The 22,644-nt window shown below is 49.2% G+C and overlaps 2 protein-coding genes across 3 annotated transcripts in view; one reads left to right on the top strand and one right to left on the bottom strand.

The window, feature by feature from the left end:
• Positions 1 to 22,644, top strand: part of OTULIN (OTU deubiquitinase with linear linkage specificity) — a 70,582-nt gene that overhangs the window by 43,364 nt on the left and 4,574 nt on the right. Inside the window, exon 7 of one of the 2 annotated variants that reach the window (XM_082453851.1) lies at positions 11,506 to 14,669. The exons of the other annotated variant lie outside the window; for it this stretch is intronic. Coding sequence (XP_082309977.1) covers positions 11,506 to 11,511 — 6 coding nt within the window. The 3' untranslated portion in view covers positions 11,512 to 14,669. Of the gene's footprint in view, positions 1 to 11,505; positions 14,670 to 22,644 lie in introns of those variants that run through there. 2 annotated transcript variants of the gene reach the window in all.
• The window catches only part of ANKH (ANKH inorganic pyrophosphate transport regulator), a 140,265-nt gene continuing 119,070 nt past the window's right edge, over positions 1,450 to 22,644 (bottom strand). Inside the window, exons 9-12 of the mRNA XM_082453813.1 lie at positions 6,471 to 6,600; positions 4,603 to 4,726; positions 3,853 to 3,952; positions 1,450 to 3,391 (exon numbers count right to left, since the gene is read on the bottom strand). Of these exons, the coding sequence (XP_082309939.1) occupies positions 3,278 to 3,391; positions 3,853 to 3,952; positions 4,603 to 4,726; positions 6,471 to 6,600 (468 nt within the window). The 3' untranslated portion in view covers positions 1,450 to 3,277. The remainder of the gene's footprint in view (positions 3,392 to 3,852; positions 3,953 to 4,602; positions 4,727 to 6,470; positions 6,601 to 22,644) is intronic.

The raw sequence follows: 22,644 nt of genomic DNA, 5'->3' as shown, positions 1-22,644 counted from the left end.
CCCAAGAGAGACCAGAAAAGGCTGCATGTGGGGACCACAGAGCTGGCTCCTGGTTGGGAAGTGCCCTGGGGTCTTGATGGAGCTGGACTACAGCGGAGTCCCCTGGCCTCCTTTCTCGTGGGCCTCCCGGGCAACTCCCGAGGTTATTTGCTGGGAGGACTCGGGGAGTGAAAAACCAAGCGCTTTTACTACTGTCGTGAAGCCTGGCCCCATCCCATATACCCTAAACTATCACTAAAAGTTTCCATTTCTGAGGGTATGGGCCATCCCTGGACAGTTCCAGAGCCAAACCAACTGCTGGTGCAAAACACACATGCAAAGCAAAGAAGATGGACTTTTGCACAAGACCAGCCTGAGGCAGGCAACGAGGGGGGCGTGCCTGGCTCTCACACAGTGACGTACACCAGTGGCCTTTGTGCCCAAATTAAAGAGTCTCAGGCAAGTGAGGGCTTCCCGCTAACATGCAAACCTCTGGACACGCCCTGAGCCGAGTGGCGGCCGGCAGGTCGCAGCCTGTCCTGACTTCCCTGGAGCAAGCCCGGCCTGCTTCCTCCTGCTCAGATCCTGGTGTCTGGCCGATGCCAGTGACACAGGTCCCGCTCAGAGCCCACAGCAGCTGCGTTGAGAATGACCTCGCCTGCGCCCCTCAGAAAGCAGAGAGGCCACGCGACAAGCTGCTCTTGACCTGAGCTGGCCCAGAGAAGGCCCTCGGGATGGAAAGACCACTGAGCAGCCCAGACTCACTTCTCAGCATCTAAATACAAGCAGCTTTATGCCCCCGTGGTTTTAGATCCTGTGTGTCTATGAGGCACGGGTCCACACTGAGAAAGTCACGTCTGGTCTTTCCACGGTCCTTGACTTGAGACTCTCCAGGCACGGCTCCCTAAATACTTCTGTCAGCTGAGCGACTCGCATGAAAAAAGAAACCTGGGTTGGAGGAACATTTCTTTGGGTGACAAAGTCAAAGGGGTGCCCCCCTCACCCTGAAAAGTGGGAAGGAGACCCATTCCTCTTCCTCTCCTGTCTGTGTTGGTTAGAACAGCTGCAGAAGAACCTGCCAGCAGTGGGTTTTGCTCTGGAAGTTAACGTGTGTGCTCGTCAGCCCAAACTGTGAAGTGGCTTCTGCAGCCCAAGCGAATGAAGGAACCTGTGAGGAGAGGACATACGGCTGGAGGAGAAAGGTTTTGGACATGTGCGCCCTGCACAATCGCAGCCCCGTCATCGTGGCCTGGGTCGGGGCTTGTTTCCTGTGTTTTCTGAAACTCTAACAAAACACCCTGGCCCGTGACTCTTTATCACCAAAGGTGTCTCTGAGGTTGTAATGCTGTGTTCTAATTGCATAATGAAGAGCCTAGCTGGTCTTCCCCGATTCGGAGGGAAAGAATTTGCTTTTTCACAATTTACTCTTTAAGCTCCAACCCCACAAGCATGAAATACTAGTCACACATGTTAAAAAATACTGCTGTTTAATTTTCTAGTCATGTACTTTAAAAAAGCCGGTACAATTAGATTTTTTCCCCATCTTCTCAGATCTGCCCCTGAAACCACCCCAAAGCAACACATCTTAATTCTCAGCGGAAAAACCGCTCAGAGGAAGCACATGAGGATTTGTCCCCCAGGGGTCACTGGGTGTCCAGACATGTGAACGAACCCTGTGATATTCATGGCTGACTCCGAGCCTTTACATTCTTTTTTCTATGAGGAACAATCTGATTACACGGCACTGAAAGCAATAAACGTAAAAAGCTGGACTTCTTCTTTCTTTTTTGCCCTTCTAGCATATATTTCCACTCCCACTATTGTCTACATCAGCTGACCCATTTATACCCCTGTTGCTCATAATGAAAAATAGTTCTCTTGTCATTTACTGACCCTTACATTTATATACAAATGAGAGACTGTAAAACTGCTGCAAACAAGACACACTGTTCATCGGTACAATACGTTTCAACTGCAGGTATGTTGAGCACACGAGCTATCACCGTATTGTATTAGAGACATTTTATTGAAAATGCGAAAATAGGAAATGTATCATAGCCTAAAATAAATTACATAACATATACAGTATATATTTATATCTTTAAAATATTTTTGTGTTTAGGTTCTTTCAGTCTAGGAATTTTGACTAAATCAAGAATTTAGTGAACCGTATCCATAATTTTTTTAAAGAAAAAACCCGCTTTCCAAAACTTAGAAAAATATACTGCACTAAATGGATTTCAAATGTGTCATTTCAGGGAATATCACATAGTGACTTTGCTATTGTTTATAAAATGTCTTGCTTTCTCGTGTGGTGTGAGAGGGGAGTACAGAAGTACACTCGGAATTACCTGCGCCGCACGGTTAGGACTAAGAACGGCGGGACCAGGTCATAAATCTACTTCCAAAGTGATGATGCGGCAACCTGGCATTAGAATGCTAGATTATGACTTAAAGCTTCAGTTCACTTTAAAAACTAAAACGTAAAGTTAGAATGCTCCGTCCGTTTCCCTTGCTCTAGTGCCATCTTCAGGAAAGGCGAGTGGAAAAACAAGCCTTCAGGGAAAGTCATGCCCAAGGACGCGGCAACCGGGAGATGCACTTCGGGACTTTAGCAAGGCAGCTCACGTATGTACAGGACAGGGCCTGAAAGTGAGCGCGCATTCAAATCTAGGAAGAGGCGAGGTGAAGTGCTAGCGTTTGCATGTGTCAGTTTCTGCCCCCAAGGCACCTCACACCTTCCCACGGGAGATTACTTCCGGCCGTCCACCGGTCCAGCGCGTTCACACGTCGCATCCACGGTGCAATGCCTCTGAGCCACATCTCCTGACACAGTCACGTTACTGGGAAGCCGACCAAAGAAAGCCGAGTTGTCACCTGTTGGTTCTCGAGAGCGATGCAAGGGGACAGGGTCAGTCTGTGGCCTGCCGGCCGGTGGTGTCTGAGGGGCGATGGACGGCACAGCCGCGGCCCTTTGGTTCCAAGGGGAGACTGTCCGAGGGGGTGGGGAGGCAACGTGGGCTACGAGGCAGCTATGTCTTCGGGGTTCTCACGGAGCGGGGGCATGAAGTCAGTCGTTTGGTTTGTTTCCACAAAGCAACGGCGAGGCCATTCTGCAGGTCTTCACATCAGCGTGGGCACACCCAGTATGCCAGAGTGGCCGTGAAACCTTAAGATCAAGGCCTCTTTCATTACCCAAACGAAAACCAAAGACGAAAGCGGAACAAAACACGACGGGAGAGCGGATGACGCGGAAGCGTCACCTCGGCCGTCCCTGCAGCGCCCGGGGGGCCGCGCCTCAGTCGCGCTCCTCCTGCATCTCCACGGCGTCCGTGCCCTCCTCCGCGGGGGGTAGGTCCGTCATCGCCGCGTCCTCCCCCTCGGCGGCCGACTCGCTCTCCATCTTCTTTTTCTAGACCAAAGCCGACTCATCAGCGTGGGGCTGGGGCAGGGACGCAGCGCAGCAGAGCCAAGAGCAGGGGGAGGCCACGGGGTCTCAGGGGAGCCCTCGCCGCGGACTGGGACCTCGTTTATGGCCGGGCCGACCTCGCCGAGGCTGCATCTTAGGCCAGCGTGTTCCTTACAGTGGGGTTACTCGGGAGCGGACTGTGTGCCCGGCTCTTGTGTTAAGCATTCGGGGCGCGGGTGAGGGGTGGGCGGATCCCGTCTCCCACCTCCCCGCCCGCCCATCAGCTGATGGAGACCTGCCTCTGCCCGAGGACGCCACTTCCCTGCAGCCCAGCCCTTGCCAGCGGGGGCTGTGCCCTCCCTTCCCCTCCCCTCCCCTTCCTGGCCGTATGCAGGCCGTGCAGGCTGTGTCTCCTGCACCTGGGGAGTGCCCGGCAGGGGCGCGGTTCTGATGCCACCTCTCACCTGTTTCCGATAGACGTAGCATGCTGCTATGGCGACCATGGTGGATTCTCCCACAAACCCCGCGAGGAGGGAGCCCACGCCCAGGGTGGCTCCGTGTACCCTGGGGATGAGAACGCAAAGGCCATTTGTCTGTTAAAGCCCCGCTGAGGCACAAAGAGAGTCAAAACCCAGCCAAAACCCAGGAAAGGGGTAGACAACAGGGGGACCGGACGATCGCGTTCGAGATCTGCTGGTTAGGGCTGCAGCTAGTAAACGGGCCACCTGCGGGGGGAGGGGCCTGGAACCCCGGGCCCAGGCTGCTCCCACCCCTGCTCCAGGTCTCAGCGCAGCGTCTCCTGGGGGAGGGGCACGGCCCCCCGCTTGTGAGCCCACAGCCTCCCGCCCGTCCTCTCTGTACCGTGAGGTTTCCCACGCCGTGGGACGGACCATGCCCCTTCCCCAAGGGACTGGGAGCCCCTGAGGACCAGGGCGACACCCTTGCTCCCTTGTGTTTTTCACCTTCCCGTGCCTGCCACGCCGTGACAGATGCTCAATGCGGTTTGTGTATGGGCCTGACCCCGAAAGTACTTTTCTAGAATGGATCTCGACAGCCTCCCACCTGGTCCTGGGCAGAGAACCAAGGCATCCCTCGGCATTTCTAACTCGACACGTGCTTGGGGATTTCCCAGGAAAGAGCACATGGAAGCTTCCGGGCGGAGCGTGCAAGTGGCAGCAGCACCTGCAGCCCCGAGCCCCCCGGCGACGACGTACCCCAGGTAGGGCAGGACCACGAGGCTGGTGATGAGCACGATGATCCGCAGCACGGAGCTGGGGGCCAGGACGAAGGTCTTCTTCAGCGTCATCAGCCAGCCGGTGAGATGCGCCCTCACGGTGACTGAGGGGAGAGCCGAGGACTCGTCAGCAACGCCCCGCTCCTCCCACCCTGCTGCCTCTGACCCCCCGGAGACCCCGCGGCGCATCCAGGGTCCCTGGGCGGTCACCTCGTCTTCCTGCCGGGGCTCCTGATCCCCGCCTCTGGGCCTGGGGGAGCCCCGTGCCCACCTCGGCTCCCTCGCCTCACAGCCCTAGTGTCCAGAGAGTGGGCTGCGGGCAGCCCCTTTCGCCGCCGTGACCGCCACCCCTGGGGCAGGGGGCTGCTGCCGGTCCCTCCACCCCCGCCCCTGCCCCCGCCTAGCCTCAAGCTCTGCTCACGCCTGTCTAGAAAACTCAGAGGGAAGCGGCAACTTGATGGTGATCCCGGTTGACTCTGGGAGGAGAGGAGCTGGACCAGAAGCTGGGTTTCCCGGCCCGCAGGCTGGGGGAGGTGCGGAGGAGGGAGGTGTGGGTGAAGAAGAGGGACGGGTATCACCTCCCTGTTTCCTCCCCCGCATCCTGACCGCTGGTCCGCAGCTGGCTCCCTCGTTTTCCTAAAGGCCTCACAATGTGTTCCCTGTATCCCGTCTCCCCACCCTGACTTGTGAGCTTCCGGAGGGCAGGCAGGGCACCGGCCCCGGTGCCAAGGAGGGGCTCCAAGGACAGCGCGTCAAGGATTGACGGGCTGGTTTGGGGCACAGACACCCTGGGCAACATTTAGGTTTGATCTGAAACTGGGTGGGGTTTGGGGAAGGGGGAGGCTTAGCCCTTCATCCCGTGTGGGCGGCAGCAGGCATAGGCCTATCGAGGGGGAGGAAGTGCTCACTCCTGGGGTAAAAGCTCGTGTCCAGGGTACCTCTGGAGGAAGAATCTGCAGTCTTCCTGGTCTGACGCCGTGCTCCGCCCGCCCCAGGTGGAAGCACTGAATTTATGAGACACAGATGCTCACTTGTGTTTGGCCAAGGTAGAGGGTGAGGCCACACGGGGCGGGATGCTAACCTGATTGGCCCAAACCCAGCAGGTGGCAAAGACAGGTGGGGCCGGCTGTCTGCACGCCCGTGGTCTGACAGGCGAGGAAAGACGAAAGGCGAGTCCCACCCCAGTCCTAGCTCTGGGACCTCCAGCCCCCGCTCAAGTCCAGACTGGGGAGTCAACGACATGTGCCTTGATCTCCAGCAAGTGCAGCCTCTTCCAGGTGGCGCCAAAGCTTGGCTCCCCCGGTGACCCCCACCCCACCCCCAAGGACCAGAGGGCCCCCCAGCAGTCTCCAGGAATGCTTGGCACCTCAGAGCAGGGGCAGCTCGTGGCCTGACTTGGGAACAAGCACAGGGTGGCAGGTGTGCCATCAGCCCCGGCTTCGACTAGCTCCACGGCCCATTTCTGCCCTCAGCTTTGACTCTGGATTCTTCTTTTCTCTAGCAGTGCTAGTAGAGTCTCAGTACAGGCATAGATTTGTGTAACCATCACCACAGTGAAGACGCAGAACTGTTCTACTGCCCCCAGAACTTCTCATACTATCCCTCTGGGCTCTTTTTACTGAGTTTGCAACCAATGTCCTTTAAGAAACAAATGATGCCTGTTTGACTTGTTTCTCAAACATTCAACTGACTGGATAATGTCTTTGCACCTTTTTAATCCACTGTGAAATTTAAAAACTTAAAAAAAATTGTTTTTGGGGGGGGGACAGGACTGCAAACGTTTGCCAACAAAGAAGACTGAATCAGGCATGAGGGTAAATAGGAATTTTTCTTTCATTCTCTGTTTACCTGGAACCGGGAAGAAGGAGAAGATTCGCAAGGGAACAACGCAGAGTTCTGCGAAGGCAAAGTCCACGCCAATGATGTCTATCAAAATTTTCTCGGAAACATTGGGGGTCCAGAACATCACAAAACAGAGCTGCGGGGAAAAAAGGCAGGAAGCAAGGTTGTTAGAAAAAAGGTATACATAAGTGAAATGAGAAGGCAGGTATCACGTGATCCCCGAGGAGCTGGGAAAGAGGGTCAACCTGCCCGATCGGGGGACTGGCACACGGGTCCACGAGCTGCCTCCGCCTTGCTCTGTTCTCACCTGACAACACAGGCCCTGGCCCATTCGCCACACCTGCCCCAAAGGGAGCCTGGCAGCGGGGCCCACGTGACAGGCAGGCATCTGAGTGGGTAGCCGGGCCAGTGTGGAAGGCTTACCTAGGCTGCTGGACAGCTCAGTTAGTTCAGGGTGAGCACGTTTATTAATGTAATTTTTACATTAATTTTAACCAAATCATAAAAAGTGACCTGAAAGCATTTGGATGCAGGCAGAACTGCATTGAACCAGCCCTGGGAGTAGGAGAAAAGGCGAGGGCAGGTTGGGAGAACAGCTATTGCGGGGACCAGTTCTTAGAGGCCTGACTTTTTAAGCTTTGTGTGTGTATAACCGATTGAAAAGCTGAATTTGAAAATGTAACGTTATAACTTTGGAAGAGGATGTTAGAAAAATGCCAGTTGCATAAAATACTTCTCTCCCTTTCTTAAGATGCAAGTGATTCTTCTCTAAAATGAAAGTGAACGCATTATAAAATGAATTGCATTCGTGTAAAAACAGAACACCGAAGTTTTCGACTATAACAACCTTTAAGCTTTGGGCAAATTAAGTTTCATGGAATTAGGCGGGTCCTATTTACTATGTCATGTTGAAATATGTTAAAAAAGATACCTTGGAGGGTCTGTTATAAATACGTTTCACTTTTATAAATGCAGTGGAACTTTTATTCTATCTTGTAATTTTCAGCATCTGGGAAGAATATCCCATTTGATTTTCAAAGATGACAGATGTACTATCATTTAGCCCTACTGCCTGATGCAAGTACTTACACCCCATCTTTGACATGAAGGGAAAAATACTTCCTAAGATCTAGCAACTCGGAGCTCGGAGGCTTTATTACCTAGTGTTCTGGACAAGTAGCCCTGCCATCTTTTCTCACTGCAAAGCTGCCAGCCTGAAATGGTGACCTGTCACTCACGCGTACGGCCCAGGAACGGTGGCAATTTCATGATACGTTCACAACGACACTGAGCACAGCACTGGGACACGGTTCACTTTCTTGACAAGTAGATTGATCATCCCTCCCTTCAAATATTTTCCACAGCAGTAAAGCTGTAAAGAATTAAGATAAGTGAGCATTGCCCCAACCCTGGACTTGATTGTGCGTCAGGACTGATGGAGGATAAGCTATCCTGGGTTTCCTCTCTGGCTGGAGGGAGCTCTCTAGGCTGCGTTCTGCTAAAAAAAAAAAACTTAAGCTTCCAGGAAAACCATCGGCAGGCTTTACTTATTTTGTAGCCAGTGATTATCTGAATGTGAGATAATGCCTCCTGTTGCAATCTCTCTGTGCCTTGCAAAATCACTGTGAAGTGCCTTTTAAATGACAACAAACCAAGGAAAAAGGAGCGTGTAATTGCATGTCAGAGAGGAAGGTGCAAGCAGGCACCTGTGGCAAAGGTCAGTCCTCCCTCTGGCTTCTCTGCACAGATAATGGTCACCTGGAGGCTTTCCACTGCCCTGGAGGAGAAGGTCAGTAACCTTTGGAGGAGTCCAACCTGAGGACGCAAGATATCAAGTGCATCCAAATTACCGGAGACACTGACATAAATATCGAGTAACCAGGGCGGGTGACTGCAGCTCTGGTCCCTTGAAAGCGAAACAGTAAGGCTTGGTGGATCGCTAATAGAGCTTCCCAGGAGGGAGGCTTGATATGTCATCTCTAAAAGCCTACAGTATGACTTAACTTGACACCACCAAGCCCCTCTGTTCTCCATCTGGTATCTGTCTGTGCCAAAGACACCCTACAGGCCCCTATCAAGGCCACGTGCCGCCGAGGTGCTTCTTCAGAGTTTTCAGCCCCACGCACCTACAGCCTAGACTGGGTCTTTCTAGATCGGTGTAACTGAATGCTCTCGGTCTAGTCTGGGGCTTCAGCAATCACAGGTTTAAAGGGAAGCAATGCCACGTGGATTGACACTTCCTTTCTTTTTCTCCCTGAATTTGACCCTTTGCCTTTGCTATACTTCCAGTATGAAAATGCTCCTTACCTTCCAGCAAGTTCTTTAAAACAAAGTGACTTATTTCCAGCATTGCCCAGAAAGAAATACATGCAACTCAGAAGTAGGTTTGGTGTTGGTTAAAAGCTGCAATCTCTATATGCAGATCAAATTTTTCCAAGAAACATATTGACCCCTAGCATCATAGTCAGATGAGATTTAACCAGTCTGTTTCAGAAAACAAGAAGCTCTAGAAGCTAATCTAACAAAGAATATTTCAGGAAAAGTGTCTTTCTGATGAGTTCACCCAGAGTAGTCTTGACCTAGAACATGCCCTCCTAGTTGACCAGGACATGCCGTGTTCCTCAAATATTTGCAGAGCCTAATGACGTTGACTTTTCCAAACCAGAACGCAAACCTAATAAACTACTGACAGTGAACATGATTTGTTCCTGGGAGTAGTTGCAGGGTTGGGTTTTCTGCTGCTGAGCTTGCGGTCAACATTATCTCATTAGGAAGCAGCCAGCAAAGCACAACAACCCACTCCATGCCCGCATCTTGGTTCTTCTATTTATTCTCCAATAAAAGGAACCAGGGGTCCTTGGAGAAATGGCTCACTCTAGGACTAGGGTGGGAAATATACAAGACGATCAGCTTGGAACAATACATCGAAGGACACAGGAGTCCAGAAGAGAGAGCTCCCACCGGCAAAGCTGGAGGAATCTGAGCAAGAAAAAATGATGTAGTATTGAATTATGAGCCACAGCACAGAGTAAATACCCATGAGTCTATACTGATATATATAAACAAATAGGGACAAATCTCCAGCACAGAATTACAAGTAATTTCTGTAGAATCCTCCCCACTTAGGGAGGTGGAGGCATATCTCCCCACTCCTGGAGTGTGGGCTGATCATAGTAACTTCCTTCCAAAGAAGGACAAGATGCAAAGGGGGAAAAAAAACCTTCACGGTGGAGAAACGTGGCAAACATAATGGGCCAGGTGATCACGGTAACATCATCAGTGATGTCATGTTGCTAGCATGTTCTCTTGAGGAGATGTGATGAGAATGGCCCTTTAACTATGTGGTTTTCCTCCCGAAAGCCCATATGCCCAGTCTAACCATGAGAAAAACCCCAGACAAACCCAAATTGAGCGACATTCTACATAGTGCCTCATCAGTATTCCTTGAAACTGACAAGGCCACAAAGACAAGCAAAGTCTGAGAAACTCTCACAAACCAGAGGAGGCTAAGGAGACAAGATGACTAACTGTAACGTGGTAGCATGGATGGGATCCTAGAACAGAGAAAGGACACGGGGAAAACGCTCATGAAATCTGAATGAACTGTGGAGTTTAGTTCACAATAACGTACTGGGGTTGGTTCCTTATTTGTGACAAATGTACCACAGCAGAGTAAGATGGAGCGTGGGGTGAAGGGTCCGTGCTATCTTCACAACGCTTCTGTAAATCTAAAATAATTCTAAAACAAAAAGGTTAAAAAAAAAAAAAGAAGACCCATGACCCACTCTTGTTTTATTTGACAGACTGTGACTTTTTTTCTGAGGTCCAGGCACTGACCATGAAATTTTTACTTTGAATTTTGAGATACTTATTTGTTGTTTTTCTTTTTCTTTTTTTCTTTTTTTAAAAATCAGTGACTTGTTTGTTTGCATCATTTTAACCCATTTCTTGGGAAGATTCGGCATCTATGTCTATGACAACAATGACAGGGATATTAAAATAGCAAACACTATATAGCACTTCTTATGGGCCGGGAACCGGAAGAAATGCTTTGTACATACTGAATCATTTCATCTTTACTTTCCTATGAGAGCTGTACTATTACTACCCACTTTACAGATGAAGAGACCAGGCACATAAAGTTTTCTTCACTTGCTCAAGATCACACAGCTAGCAAGTGGCCCAAACAGGACCCCTGCCTCTCTGGTTAAGCCCCCAAACATGTGATTAGCATGTCAGTGTTGTGGGCATGATTCCAGAGTAATTTTCCAGACAGGATCACTGCCACCTACCATCACAGACAAATTTACAAATGTACATGATGAATACACATTGATTCATTCACAACATTTATCTGCCCCAATGCAGCTGGAGAATACCCGAGCTCCCCTGTGTATCTTTGTGGGGATAGAGGTATGGGGCTTATACCTGCGGCAGATCACAGTTTCCAGGTTGGGAGAGACAAGAGTGGTTTCTACAATCTCAGATTCTCATGCATCCCTCTAGGGGTCTCCCCATTTGAACCCCTACCCTAGACACTGATGAAAACAGAATCTACTTCAACTATTTACATTGTTTTTTAAAGTTTAAGTAAATGAGAGTATCATGTTATTTAATACATTTATTAATAACATTACTCCATCTATTCTTATTTACCCAGTGCATTATTTACCTATCTATTCTAGATGAATTTTTGTTTGTTCTTCTTTCTCTAGTTCCTTTAGGTGTAAGGTTAGATTGTTTGAGATTCTTCTTGTTTCTTGAGGTAGGATTGTATTGCTATAAACTTCCCTTAGAACTGCTTTTGCTGCATCCCATAGGTTTTGGATCGCTGTGTTTTCGTTGTCATTTGTCTTTAGGTATTTTCTGATAGCCTCTTTGATTTCTTCAGTGATCTCTTGGTTATTTAGTAACGTATTGTTTAGCATCCATGTGTTTGTGTTTTTTATGTTTTTTTTTCCCTGTAATTTATTTCTAATCTCATAGTGTTGTGGTCAGAAAAGATGCTTGATATGATTTCAATTTTCTTAAATTTACCCAGGCTTGATTTGTGACCCAAGATGTGATCTATCCTGGAGAATGTTCCGTGTGGACTTGAGAAGAAAGTGTAATCTCCTGTTTTCAGATGGAATGTCCTATAAATATCAATTAAATCTATCTGGTCTATTGTGTCATTTAAAGCTTGTGTTTCCTTATCAGTTTTCTGTCTGGATGATCTGTCCATTGGTGTGAGGGGTTAAAGTTCCCCACTATTATTGTGTTACTGCCCATTTCCTCTTTTATAGCTGTTAGCATTTGCCTTATGTACTGAGGTGCTCCTATGTTGGGTGCATATATATTTATAATTGTTATATCTTCTTCTTGAATTGATCCCTTGATCATTATGTAGTGTCCTTCCTTGTCTCTTGTAACATTCTTTATTTTAAAGTCTATTTTATCTGATATGAGTAATGCTACTCCAGCTTTCTTTTGATTTCCATTTGCATGGAATATCTTTTTCCATCCCCTCACTTTCAGTCTGTATGTGTCCATAGGTTTGTAGTGGGTCTCTTGTAGACAGCATATATATGGGTCTTATTTTTGTACCCATTCAGCAAGCCTGTGTCTTTTGGTTGGAGCATTTAATTCATTCACATTTAAGGTAATTATCGATATGTATGTTCCTATGACCATTTTCTTAATTGTTTTGGGTTTGTTTTTGTAGGTCCGTTTTTTCTCTTGTGTTTCCCACTTAGAGAAGTTCCTTTAGCATTTGTTGTAGAGCTGGTTTGGTGGTGCTGATTCTCTTAGCTTTTGCCTGTCTGTAAAGCTTTTGATTTCTCCATCAAATCTGAATGAGACACTTGCCAGGTAGAGTAATCTTGGTTGTAGGTTCTTCCCTTTCATCACTTTAAAAATATCGTGCCTCTCCCTTCTGGCTTGTAGAGTTTCTGCTGAGAAATCAGCTGTTAACCTTATCGGTGTTCCCTTGTATGTTATTTGTTGTTTTTCCCTTGTTGTTTTTAATAATTTTTCTTTGTCTTTAATTTTTGTCAATCTGATTACTATGTGTCTCGGCATGTTTCTCCTTGGTTTTATCCTGCCTGGGACTCTCTGAGCTTCCTGGACTTGGGTAGCTATTTCCTTTCCCATGTTAGGGAAGTTTTCGACTATAATCTCTTCAAATATTTTCTCGGGTCCTTTCTCTCTCTCTTCTGCTTCTGGGACCCCTATAATGCGAATGTTGTTGCATTTAATGTTGTCCCAGAGGTCTCTTAGGCTGTCTTCGTTTCTTTTCATTCTTTTTTCTTTATTCTGTTCTGCAGCAGTGAATTCCACCATTCTGTCTTCCAGGTCACTTATCCGTTCTTCTGCCTCAGTTATTCTGCTATTGATTCCTTCTAGTGTAGTTTTCATTTCAGTTATTGTATTGGTCATCTCTGTTTGTTTGTTCTTTAATTCTTCTAGGTCTTTGTTAATCATTTCTTGCATCTTCTCGATCTTTGCCTCCATTCTTTTTCCGAGGTCCTGGATCGACTTCACTATCAATATTCTGAATTTTTTTTCTGGAAGGTTGCCTATCTCCACTTCATTTATTTGTTTTTCTGAGGTTTCATCTTGCTCCTTCATCTGGTACACAGTCCTCTGCCTTTTCATTTTGTCTTTCTGTGAATGTGGTTTTCGTTCCACAGTCTGCAGGATTGTAGTTCTTCTTGCTTCTGCTGTCTCAAGATACCTATTTGTATTTCAAGATACATTCATCTCGAGTAGAGTGTAGACCACTCCAGACAAACCTTCTGTCTCCATGATCAGTGGTTTCTTTTTTAAAAAAAAATCATGTTAGCCTCTGTAGAAATTAACCAAAGGGATGCAGCCCTTTTATTCACAAGCTTAACATGAAGTTTGTGGTCAGCATATGTGTCACGGTCACATTTCTAATGAGGGTTTCATTGGGCAAATCAATGAGTAATCTAACACCTCCCTTAGAAGCAATCTGTTAGCAGGCTTTGGCTGTATGTAGTTGTTCTATATTGGGGGTAGTATTTAACCTTTCACTTCTAAATCCATGCAGTAATGAGCTAAGTTCTGACACAGTTTTACCATGTATTGAGATTCCCAAATAGGATTAGAGTGTACAGCAAGGATGAAGGAAGCCCCAAAACTTACAGAAATAACACTTCTGGGCCTAAGATGTTACAGTCTGAATCAATGTGAGTAGAACCACACCACACGCATCTTTCCCAAGACCTTCCTCATCCACAGAGGCAGCTGACTTGCCCTGGGACTGAGTCTCTTTCCCAAGAACTTGGGATTGGAATTTGAAGAAGCTAATTGTCTCTGTCAGCATTTGAACTCAGAGAACTTAGAAACCCAGCCACAGTGGGACAGCCGTTCCTGTGCGTCCTGAGAGGATTCCATTCCACGAAGGAACAGTGCCAAGAACTCTGGCTTCGACTTAATTTCCAGAAGCTGTTGACCACGCTTTTGAGGAACTCACAAAGCTGTCTCCATTACCCTGAATAATCAGGATTAGCATCAAGTCAGACATTCTGAACCCCTGCATTTAGAAGAAGTGAAATACATGCAGCTGTTTTGAATTAAAATAGCCGGCCCTGGGCATCAGTCTTATTTGGAGGTTTTACTTAGAAAGAAGGGATCAACTTATGTTTAATTGGGGCTAAGTCTCCACTGGGTAAACCAGTGGTACCCCTCAACAATGCCACCCACAAAGCGGTGGTTACAGGCTTGGCTCTGGACGGTGTGCCTGATGAGTAAGTTGACTTACATTCTGGTGCCAGCTCCTTAGTGCACCTCAGATGACCAGACCGCCAGCACACCTGGGGGCCCAGGCTGAGGAGCCCGGGATCTGCACAAAATGCTCCCACCATTGCCGGGCACGGCGAATGTGATCAAGCTCAGCTATCATCATTGTAAAAGGTTTCCTGGAACTGCAATAAAGTACCAACGGTGGGGTCATCTGCAGGTGTTGAAATTAGGACTGATTTTATTTCCTCTTTGTACTTTTCCCTGTTTTACCACAAAGAGCGGGTCTTCTTTCTTCTGGTTCAGAAAACATTTTAGAATAAGAAGGACCCCGTGTGTCTGTCTTCACGGATAAAGTCAACCTTCGTATGTGCTGATGACAGGGATGAAGCAGTCTTGCTTCAGAACGAGGGGCGGCATTCAGGGGTGTCCGCCGGCTCGGTTTTCAAACTGCATCTAATGTCACTCCAGGCAGAAGGCACCCTGATTCGATGTACTTGAGGGTTGAGGTCGGAGGCAAAAGAAGGCGGACTCGATCGGATACACACACGCCTACCTAGCTTGAGTTTTCAGAGACCCGGGAATGCCATTTGACCTTTGGTTCTTAGCATCACGATACTGCGCTGTCTGCACACGTGTGGTGGGAGTGGAGGAGGGTAGGGGTGGGGCAGGGGCATTTCCCGAAGGGGTTTTGCAGGTCATGGTTGTGACTCTGGGAGCCTCGGGACTTTGTGGAGTGGAGGAGTGACGCGATCGGACTGCTGTTTTGACAGGCTCTCCCAGGGCCGTGTGAGAACAGACTGTGGAGGAGAGGCTGCTGTAACAATCCAGGTGAGAGATGGCCTCGGACCAGGAGGTGAGAAACGGTCAAAGCTGGAGGCGGCTGCAGTTAGGGCTCCTGGGGTGTGCCGAGGGGTCCCCGTGCAGTGTGAGAGGGTGTGATGTGACGTGACTGAGCAAGCTTCGCTCTCCTTCAGGCTGGAGGCCCGGCTGCCCACGGGGGGCCCTCCCGGCCCGCGCTCTCCACAGTTACTCTCTTTGCTGGCGGCTGCCTGAACTAGATGGGGCTGTTTCTAAGAGCTTTCCTGGTGCCATCGGTGAGCTCACGAGAAGTCCCCACATCCCCAGCGGAAGGACAGCATTTCAGCAGGACTGACCCTTCAGAACCAGGGAAAGGCTGACGAACCCAATTTCTGGGGGGCAGCATTAAAGGGGGTGACGGGAGCAAGCCTGTGGTCATCTCCAGAGGGAAAGGGCTGCTGCCCCTCGGAGCTGCCGATCGGGGACCGCCGACCCATCCTCTGAAGGGCTGAACAGCCACGTGGGCATGAAAGCGAAGGGGCGGCACGGGAGGAGGCGACGGAGACAAGCACTTCCGGGCGGGACAGAGTCATGGGTAGGACGGTGAGAATTACAGTAGTATACAGTGAAGAGACACATAAAAAGGGTAAGTTCTGATGTAAGGTCAGGCCCGCAAAAGTTTCAGGAGGCTGAAACAGATGGAGTAAACCACCTCTATTACTGAGAGAAACAGAGCTTGGTTTTTGGTTAAGCTAGGGAGCGTGGCAAAGCCTGGTACCGAGTATTTAGGTACCGCCTAATATTCTCAGCGTGGCTTGTTGACAGTTACAATTATTATAAACATCTACCTGGAATATTTTCATAGGGGAGTTGACGTAACCATGAACGGGTACAGCACATTTTTGATAAAATATTATATTAACATTTTCAGATGTAATTTTGAAAATCAGCTTAAGAATATGAAAACTAAGTCATCCCTGTTATCATTTAGATTCAGTGAAACTGCCATATACACACTTAAGAGCAGTTGGTGCATTTTTCCCATGTAAGATGACTGAATTCTTGTTAAGAAACAAAGGGTTGATTGAAAGAAACAACACACTTCAAACAGCAGGGGGCGCCATGCACCAAGGCCGCAGGTGGCGCTCCAGTTGTGGACTCCCGCCCATCCCATCTATATCTGCAGAATGGTAATTCTTTCCTTACCCGATCTGAAGAATATTTAGAAAGTTCCAACTTTAGCTTATGTTTAGCCTTTACTTTTTTTGACTGCTAGTAGTCAAATTGGAACTTGCTAGAGGCTGCGTGTGTTGGGGGTGGTATGCAGAGTGATTATTTAATGGGTAGAGAGTTTCCGTTTGGCAAGTTGAAGAGTTCTGGGAATGGATGGTGAGGACGGGAGCACGACAATATAAATGTGCTGAACTGCACACTTACACACGGTTCAGGTGCTAAGTTATATGTGAGGGGTATTTTACCACAATTTTAAAAAATAAAAAAAAATTGGAACCTGCTTATAACAACACAATATGCACGTGCATTTGCTAATTGCTTTATGAATTGCACGTGTGCACTGTTGGTGGGAATGTAAATTGGTGCAGCCACTACAGAGAACAGTATGGAGATTCCTCAAAACACTAAAAATAGAGTTGCCATATGATCCAGCAATCCCATTCCTGGGCATACACCCAGACAAAACTATAATTTGAAAAGATACATGCACCCCAATGCTCATAACAGCAGTATCTGAAATAGCCAAGACATGGAAACAACCTAAATGTCCATCAACAGAAGAATGGATAAAGAAGATGTGGCACATATAGACAATGGAATATTACTCACCCATAAAAAAGAATGAAGTAATGCCATTTGCAGTAACATGGATGGACCTAGAGATGATCGGACTAAGTGAAGTAAGTCAGAAAGAGAAATACAAATACCATATGATATCACTTATATGTGGAATCTAAAGTATGACACAAATGAACATATCTACGAAACAGAATCAGACTCACAGATGTAGAGAACAGGCTTGTGGTTGCCAAGGCAGGGTGGGGGGGAGGAGGGATGGACTGGGAGTTTGGGATTAGCAGATGCAAATGATTAACATCATTTATAGAATGGATAAGCAACAACGTCCTACTGTGTAGCACAGGGAACTATATTCAATATCCTGTGATAAACCATAGTGGAAAAGCATATAAAAAAGAATGTATATATAGGTATAACTGAATCACTCTGCTATAGAGTAGAAATTAACACAACATTATAAATCAACTATACTTCAATAAAATAACTTAAAAAAAGGGATGCACCTGTGGATTTGTACTGTCATTCTATTACGAGGTAGAGATTTGGGGACCAGTCTCAATTGTTTTAATCTCCCCTGAACAAACCAATCGAACCCTCAAATCTACAACATGTGATGACTTAAAAAGCAAATGCTGGACGACTGAAGCTTTGGGGAGAAGTGTGAACGGGGGCAGAGGCTCAGTGGGAAGGAACTAACTCTTATCAATTACTTACTATACGCCAAGAGCTTTCCATAGGTTATGTCATTTAACCCTATCCCAGTCCCAGCATCGTGGCTTTGTTTTTGGCTCCTCTATTGAGGACAGCAGGCCCAGAGGGGCTGTATGACTTTCCCCAGGTCACCCCATTTGTAAAGGGTAGGGCCAGGATTTCAAGCCCGGCCTTGGGGACTCAGAAGCCTTGCTCCCCCCATGTCTCTGGGATGCCTAAAGGCACCCAACTGGCCCAATGGTACACGGTACACAGACACTGTGAGGGGCGCCAAATGAGAAAGTCTTAAATTCAGCATCTTTGGTCCTTTTCGTCCTTCCCCCATGCACAAGAGGTCCTTTTCTTCTCCCGGATAATGTGAACAATGAGATGGCAGTCTCGGAGCACAGGAGTAGGGCAGGCCAGCAGAAACAAAGCCTCAAACAGGCCGTCGTTGTTGGAGACACAGGGCCAGCGTGGTACCATGATCAGAAAAAGTCCGGTAGTGTCCACCACCCTGATGGCTGAGGGACAGCTTGTGGGTCAGTTTAGCCACAGGAAGTGAGACTGGGTCACCCTCATGAACTGAACTTTTAACTCTGAGCACAGGCTGAGGTCCTATGGGATGGTGGGTTTTGCTATTTCTCAGCTCAGATTCTGCTGCTTTCCAGCGCACAGCTGAAGGACTCAGGGCTGAATGCTGTACTGAGATGCAGCTCGGACTGGTGGGACGCAACTAAGAAAAAGGGATTCTTGATGTGCTTGTTGGGTGCTGACATATGTTGCACGCTGACATATGCTATCCCATGAAGCAGCAACAGAGGAGAATTAGTGTGCCGACCAGAGCACTCGAGATTGTCCATTATATACGGAAATGGAAGTAGGGGAGCTCATCCTGAACTGCAAGATGCAAAACTGATCCTGAAATGATGAAAAAGTCCTCTAAACTGGGGGGAAACTGAGGCTGTGACAGGCAGGACTGGACGAGACTCCAGGCCTGTGACCTGCACGCAGGGCGTTTTCTGGTGTTTTCTACCGGCAGTGCCTTAGCCAAGCTGCCCAGACCTCGCGGGGAGCAGGTGGCCAGAGCTGACCTGGCAGGATTAGGGCGCTATAAATACTGCCACTGTCAGTGACCTCGCTGCCTTTCAGAGGTGGTGGCCACTCTGCGGGGAGGGGCAGAGTGGAGTTCCTCTGTTTGTATCTGTGGGATTTGTGCCTCCCGAGGACATACCTAGTGTGAACAGCAGAAGAAGTATTTTAAGATTAGCTGAACCTCCCCGAAAGGGATTATTTCAGTGTGTCACAGAGAAAGAAGCTGACGGTACAGAGTTTTTCGACTGCTTCTTTCTCTGATGGAAAGCCTTTTTGCTTTCTTTCCCTCTGGGAGGGTCCCTGTGAGGCCCTGAAGTTCTGAAGCTTTAGGACTAAAATGTTTTAAATATGAAACATCATCACCTTAAATTGTACAGTGGCCTCCACCCCTTGGATGGCACGTATTTTCGCGCTGGCTTTGGCAAGATGGAACAGGCACCCGGGGGTGTTGCAATTCCGTGCCTGGTTTCTGGAGAGCACACACTCACCCCCTCCCTCTCCAGCAACCTGCAAGCTAGCCCCCCAGACGAGTATTAGCTCAGGACGCTGGGGACCAAGACGAAGAACAGCCTCATTGGACGGAACTGTGACCATCAAGGAGGAGATGGCCACTCACGTGGGAGAGAGTGACCATGTTCTTGTTAAGTTCACAATGACCAGGGAAATTTAAAAAAATGAAATACAGAAAAGAGATTTCAAAATTTGTGGGAAAGAGGCAAGTAAGATCTGATAACACCAGGGATTCTGAAAGGAGCTGGAAACCTCTCAAAAGAGAAAATTTCTCCCCCAACCCCTGCGACAAGCCGAAAAGAGAACAGAAGGCAACTGAAGATGTCAGGTGGTCCCCAGGCTGCTCTCAGGGTGGGGAAGGGAACATGCCAGCTGGGGAAGGGGGTACCGGCCATCTCCCTGCCTTCATTTGCCGGCTCACAGGCTCTCTCTTCCCCAGCTCCCGGGAGGTAAGCCTAGATAAAGTCTAAGAACTACCACCTTCAAGGGCTCACAATCTCGTGGATGAATAAGGACAGGAAGGAAAAGCCCAGATACGCTGAACGGGTGCAAGTGCTGAGATCCAGAGAAAGGGCTTTACAAAACTATACCCGAGGTAAGAAGAGGAAGAGGAAAGAACCAGTAGGGGCCGAGGGTACATTCCAAGCCCCTCCTTTGAGTCTGCCTTTTCCACGAAGGAGGGTCATCTTAAAATAAATGAGCAAACATGGTTAAAAGGAATCTGAAGACCGAAACTGATAAGAGGGAGTGAAGCATTTTGCCTGTGCAAGTCCCAGATCACTGACATCATCTGAAGTGAAAACACTCATTGGCGTGGCTGAGAAAGCAACGAATTGGGGAGATACCAGGAGCCTCGAGGTTGGCAAATCCCCCGAAGATGGATTCGAGAAGGGGCCAGCCCCCGACTATCATGAGAATATGGCCAGCTGGGTCTTACTGTTGGCTAACAGTGCCATGTGGCTAAACAAAGAAGCCCATGTAGGCTTAGGCTGCATTAATGAAAACTATAAAGTCAAAACTGGACAATTCTAGCCCATTAGCCGAGGTCAGACCTGATTTGGCGTTTGTGCTCCGCGTTCTCAGGGACACTGGCAAACTGCAACAGTTTCAAGGAGCACAAGGAAAACACCGCAGGGCCTGGAAGCCAAGCCTGTTAAAAGGGTCTGGAAATGGGCTTTGGCTGTTTGAAGGGCTGCCACGTGGAAGAGGGATTAGATGGACACTAAGGGCAGAGGTGAGGATGCCGCCTCACCAGCCCTTCGTCTGCGGACACTGCAGTCCGTCTTCACAGCCTCCTTCCCGCCTCTCAGGCAGTCGGATCTTAGTTACTTCTATAGTTTTGATTCTACAGTGACATACTGATTCCTGCAGCAATCAGTCTGTTATTACGACAATGGGCTTCATACATGAATTCACTCAATTCACTCATTATCAGGCACATGTCCTGTGCCGGCCACTGTGCCGGATGCCGGGCATTTACAGCGGCGAACACGGCAGAGTGACGCCGGTGTTCACGGAGACCCGGTGACTCCAGAGCGCTGAGTCATGATGGGGGACTTGGGGCATGACGGGGACAGCGGGGGCCTCAGGGGGTGGGACCAAGCCACATACGCTGAACAAGGAGGCAGGCAGAGTGTTCCAGGCCAAAGGGACAACGTGAGCAGAGGCCTGGGCTGAGAGAACACACAATGGCGCCTCAGCTCCAAGTGCTCTGCGTGCCTGGGACGGGGAGCAGGGCATGGAGATGCGCCTCGCACTGCTTGTTTAGGGCTTGGGTTTATGTGGCACAGAGAGCCCCTGGAAGGTCTGTACACCAGCCGCTCCGCGAGGACTGGTTTGGGGGGAAGTGTGTAGAAGAGCCCCACTGGGGGCTGTGGTCCCAGCTGAGCGGGAGCTGTAGAAGCAGAAATAGGGATGCGGTGTGGGGAATGGAGGAGAGGGAGGCCCGAGGGGTGTTTAGGAGGAGGCTAAGACCCGGCTCTGTACCCGGGGAAGAGAGCCGAGCTGAGGATGAGCCCAGGCTTCTGCCTCTGGCAACGCCCAGCAGGCGGGAGTCCTTGCTAGTCACTGAAATAGGGAACAGAGAGGAGAAAAAGCTCAGGGCCACGAGCAGGCCATGAGTCCGCTTTGGGACAGGCAGAGTTGTCAGTGCCCGTGGGAAATCAGTGCATCTCTGGGCGGGAGGCAGTTAGGTGTCCGGGCCCGAAGCTCAGGAGGGAGATGGGAGTCAAAGACGCTGATCTGGGAATCAGCCAGGCACGGCAGCTGGAGCCACGACCTGCAGAGAGAGGGCGATGGACAGAGGGGCGTGCTTGCTCAGAGTGAGGAGACGGACGTCCCACCGAGGAGCCTGTGCGGCGACACTCAGAAAGGAAGAGGGAGAAGCGGCCGAGGAGGGGGCCGCAGGAGCCACGGGAAATGAGCAAGGGATGCACACAACGGCAGCATCAAACTCGGCAGGTGAGCACCGGACGGCGCCCGAGGGAGCTGGGGCGTGAGCCCGCAGGGACCGGGGCAAGCTCTCTAAGGAGACAACACGGAGCGGTGACGAGAACGCCGCCCACAGGAACGATCTAGGAAGGAAGTGGGGCCCTTCGCCCCTGAAGAGGGAGGCGGGGGGCTGCGGTGGGAACCGCAGATGGCACAGGTGGGGAGCACAGATGGTGGCCAACAGCGGCGGGAAGGGTGGGCTTGAGGTGCTTTTGCGTAATTCTCTCAAGGAGCTTGGATGCCAAGGGGAGGAGAAACGTAGGGGGGCTGCTGGATAAGGACATGATTTTTATGCTTTCTTTAAATTTTTTTTTTATGAAGTTGGGAGACTTGAGCATATTGAAACGTAGAAAGGGAGGAGAGATTTGGGAGAAGTTGGCAGTGGGGACAGGGAGACACTGAGCAGAAAGGATGGCTGAAGTCGTGCAGGTGCGTGCATGGGGGTACCACTTAGATGGGGGCGGGGGGCTGGGGGGGACGTCCCTGCCTCCACGGCTGCGAGTGCACAGAGGCCGCTGGCCTGCGGGACATCCTGCTTACTGTACATGTGACCCCTCAGTCCAAAATAGCATCTCCCTCCTCTTTCCTTTTACTTCATTTTTTTCTCCCAAGCAGCTGTGTTTCCCTGTAGAAGGCTGCATTATGGCCACCCAGAGAGATATTCCCTTCCTAATCCCCAGAACGAGTAGTCTTTCCTTTATATGGTCGACAGAGGTGATTAAATTAAGGATCTTGAGATAAGATTGCTTGGGAATGTCTGAGTGGGCCCTAAATACCGTCACGAATGTCATTATAGAAAAGGGAGGCACACAGAGGAGAAGGCGATGTGAAGACAGAGATTGGCATGATTCGGCCAAGGAATGCCGGCCGCCACCAGAAGCTGGAAGAGGCAAGGGATGGATTCTTTTCTAAAGCCACTGGAGAGAGTATGCCCCGCTAGCACCTTGATTTCAGCCCAGTGAACTGAATTTCGACTTCTGGCCTCCAGAACTAGGAGAGAATAAATTTCTGATGTTTTAAGCCATCAGGTTTGTGGTCA

The sequence above is a fragment of the Balaenoptera physalus genome (assembly GCF_965194825.1).
Source record: "Balaenoptera physalus genome assembly, chromosome: 3".
NCBI classification, from domain to species: Eukaryota; Metazoa; Chordata; class Mammalia; order Artiodactyla; family Balaenopteridae; genus Balaenoptera; species Balaenoptera physalus.
Note: the sequence above shows the minus strand (reverse complement) of the source record. Positions and strands in the feature narration are given on the sequence as shown.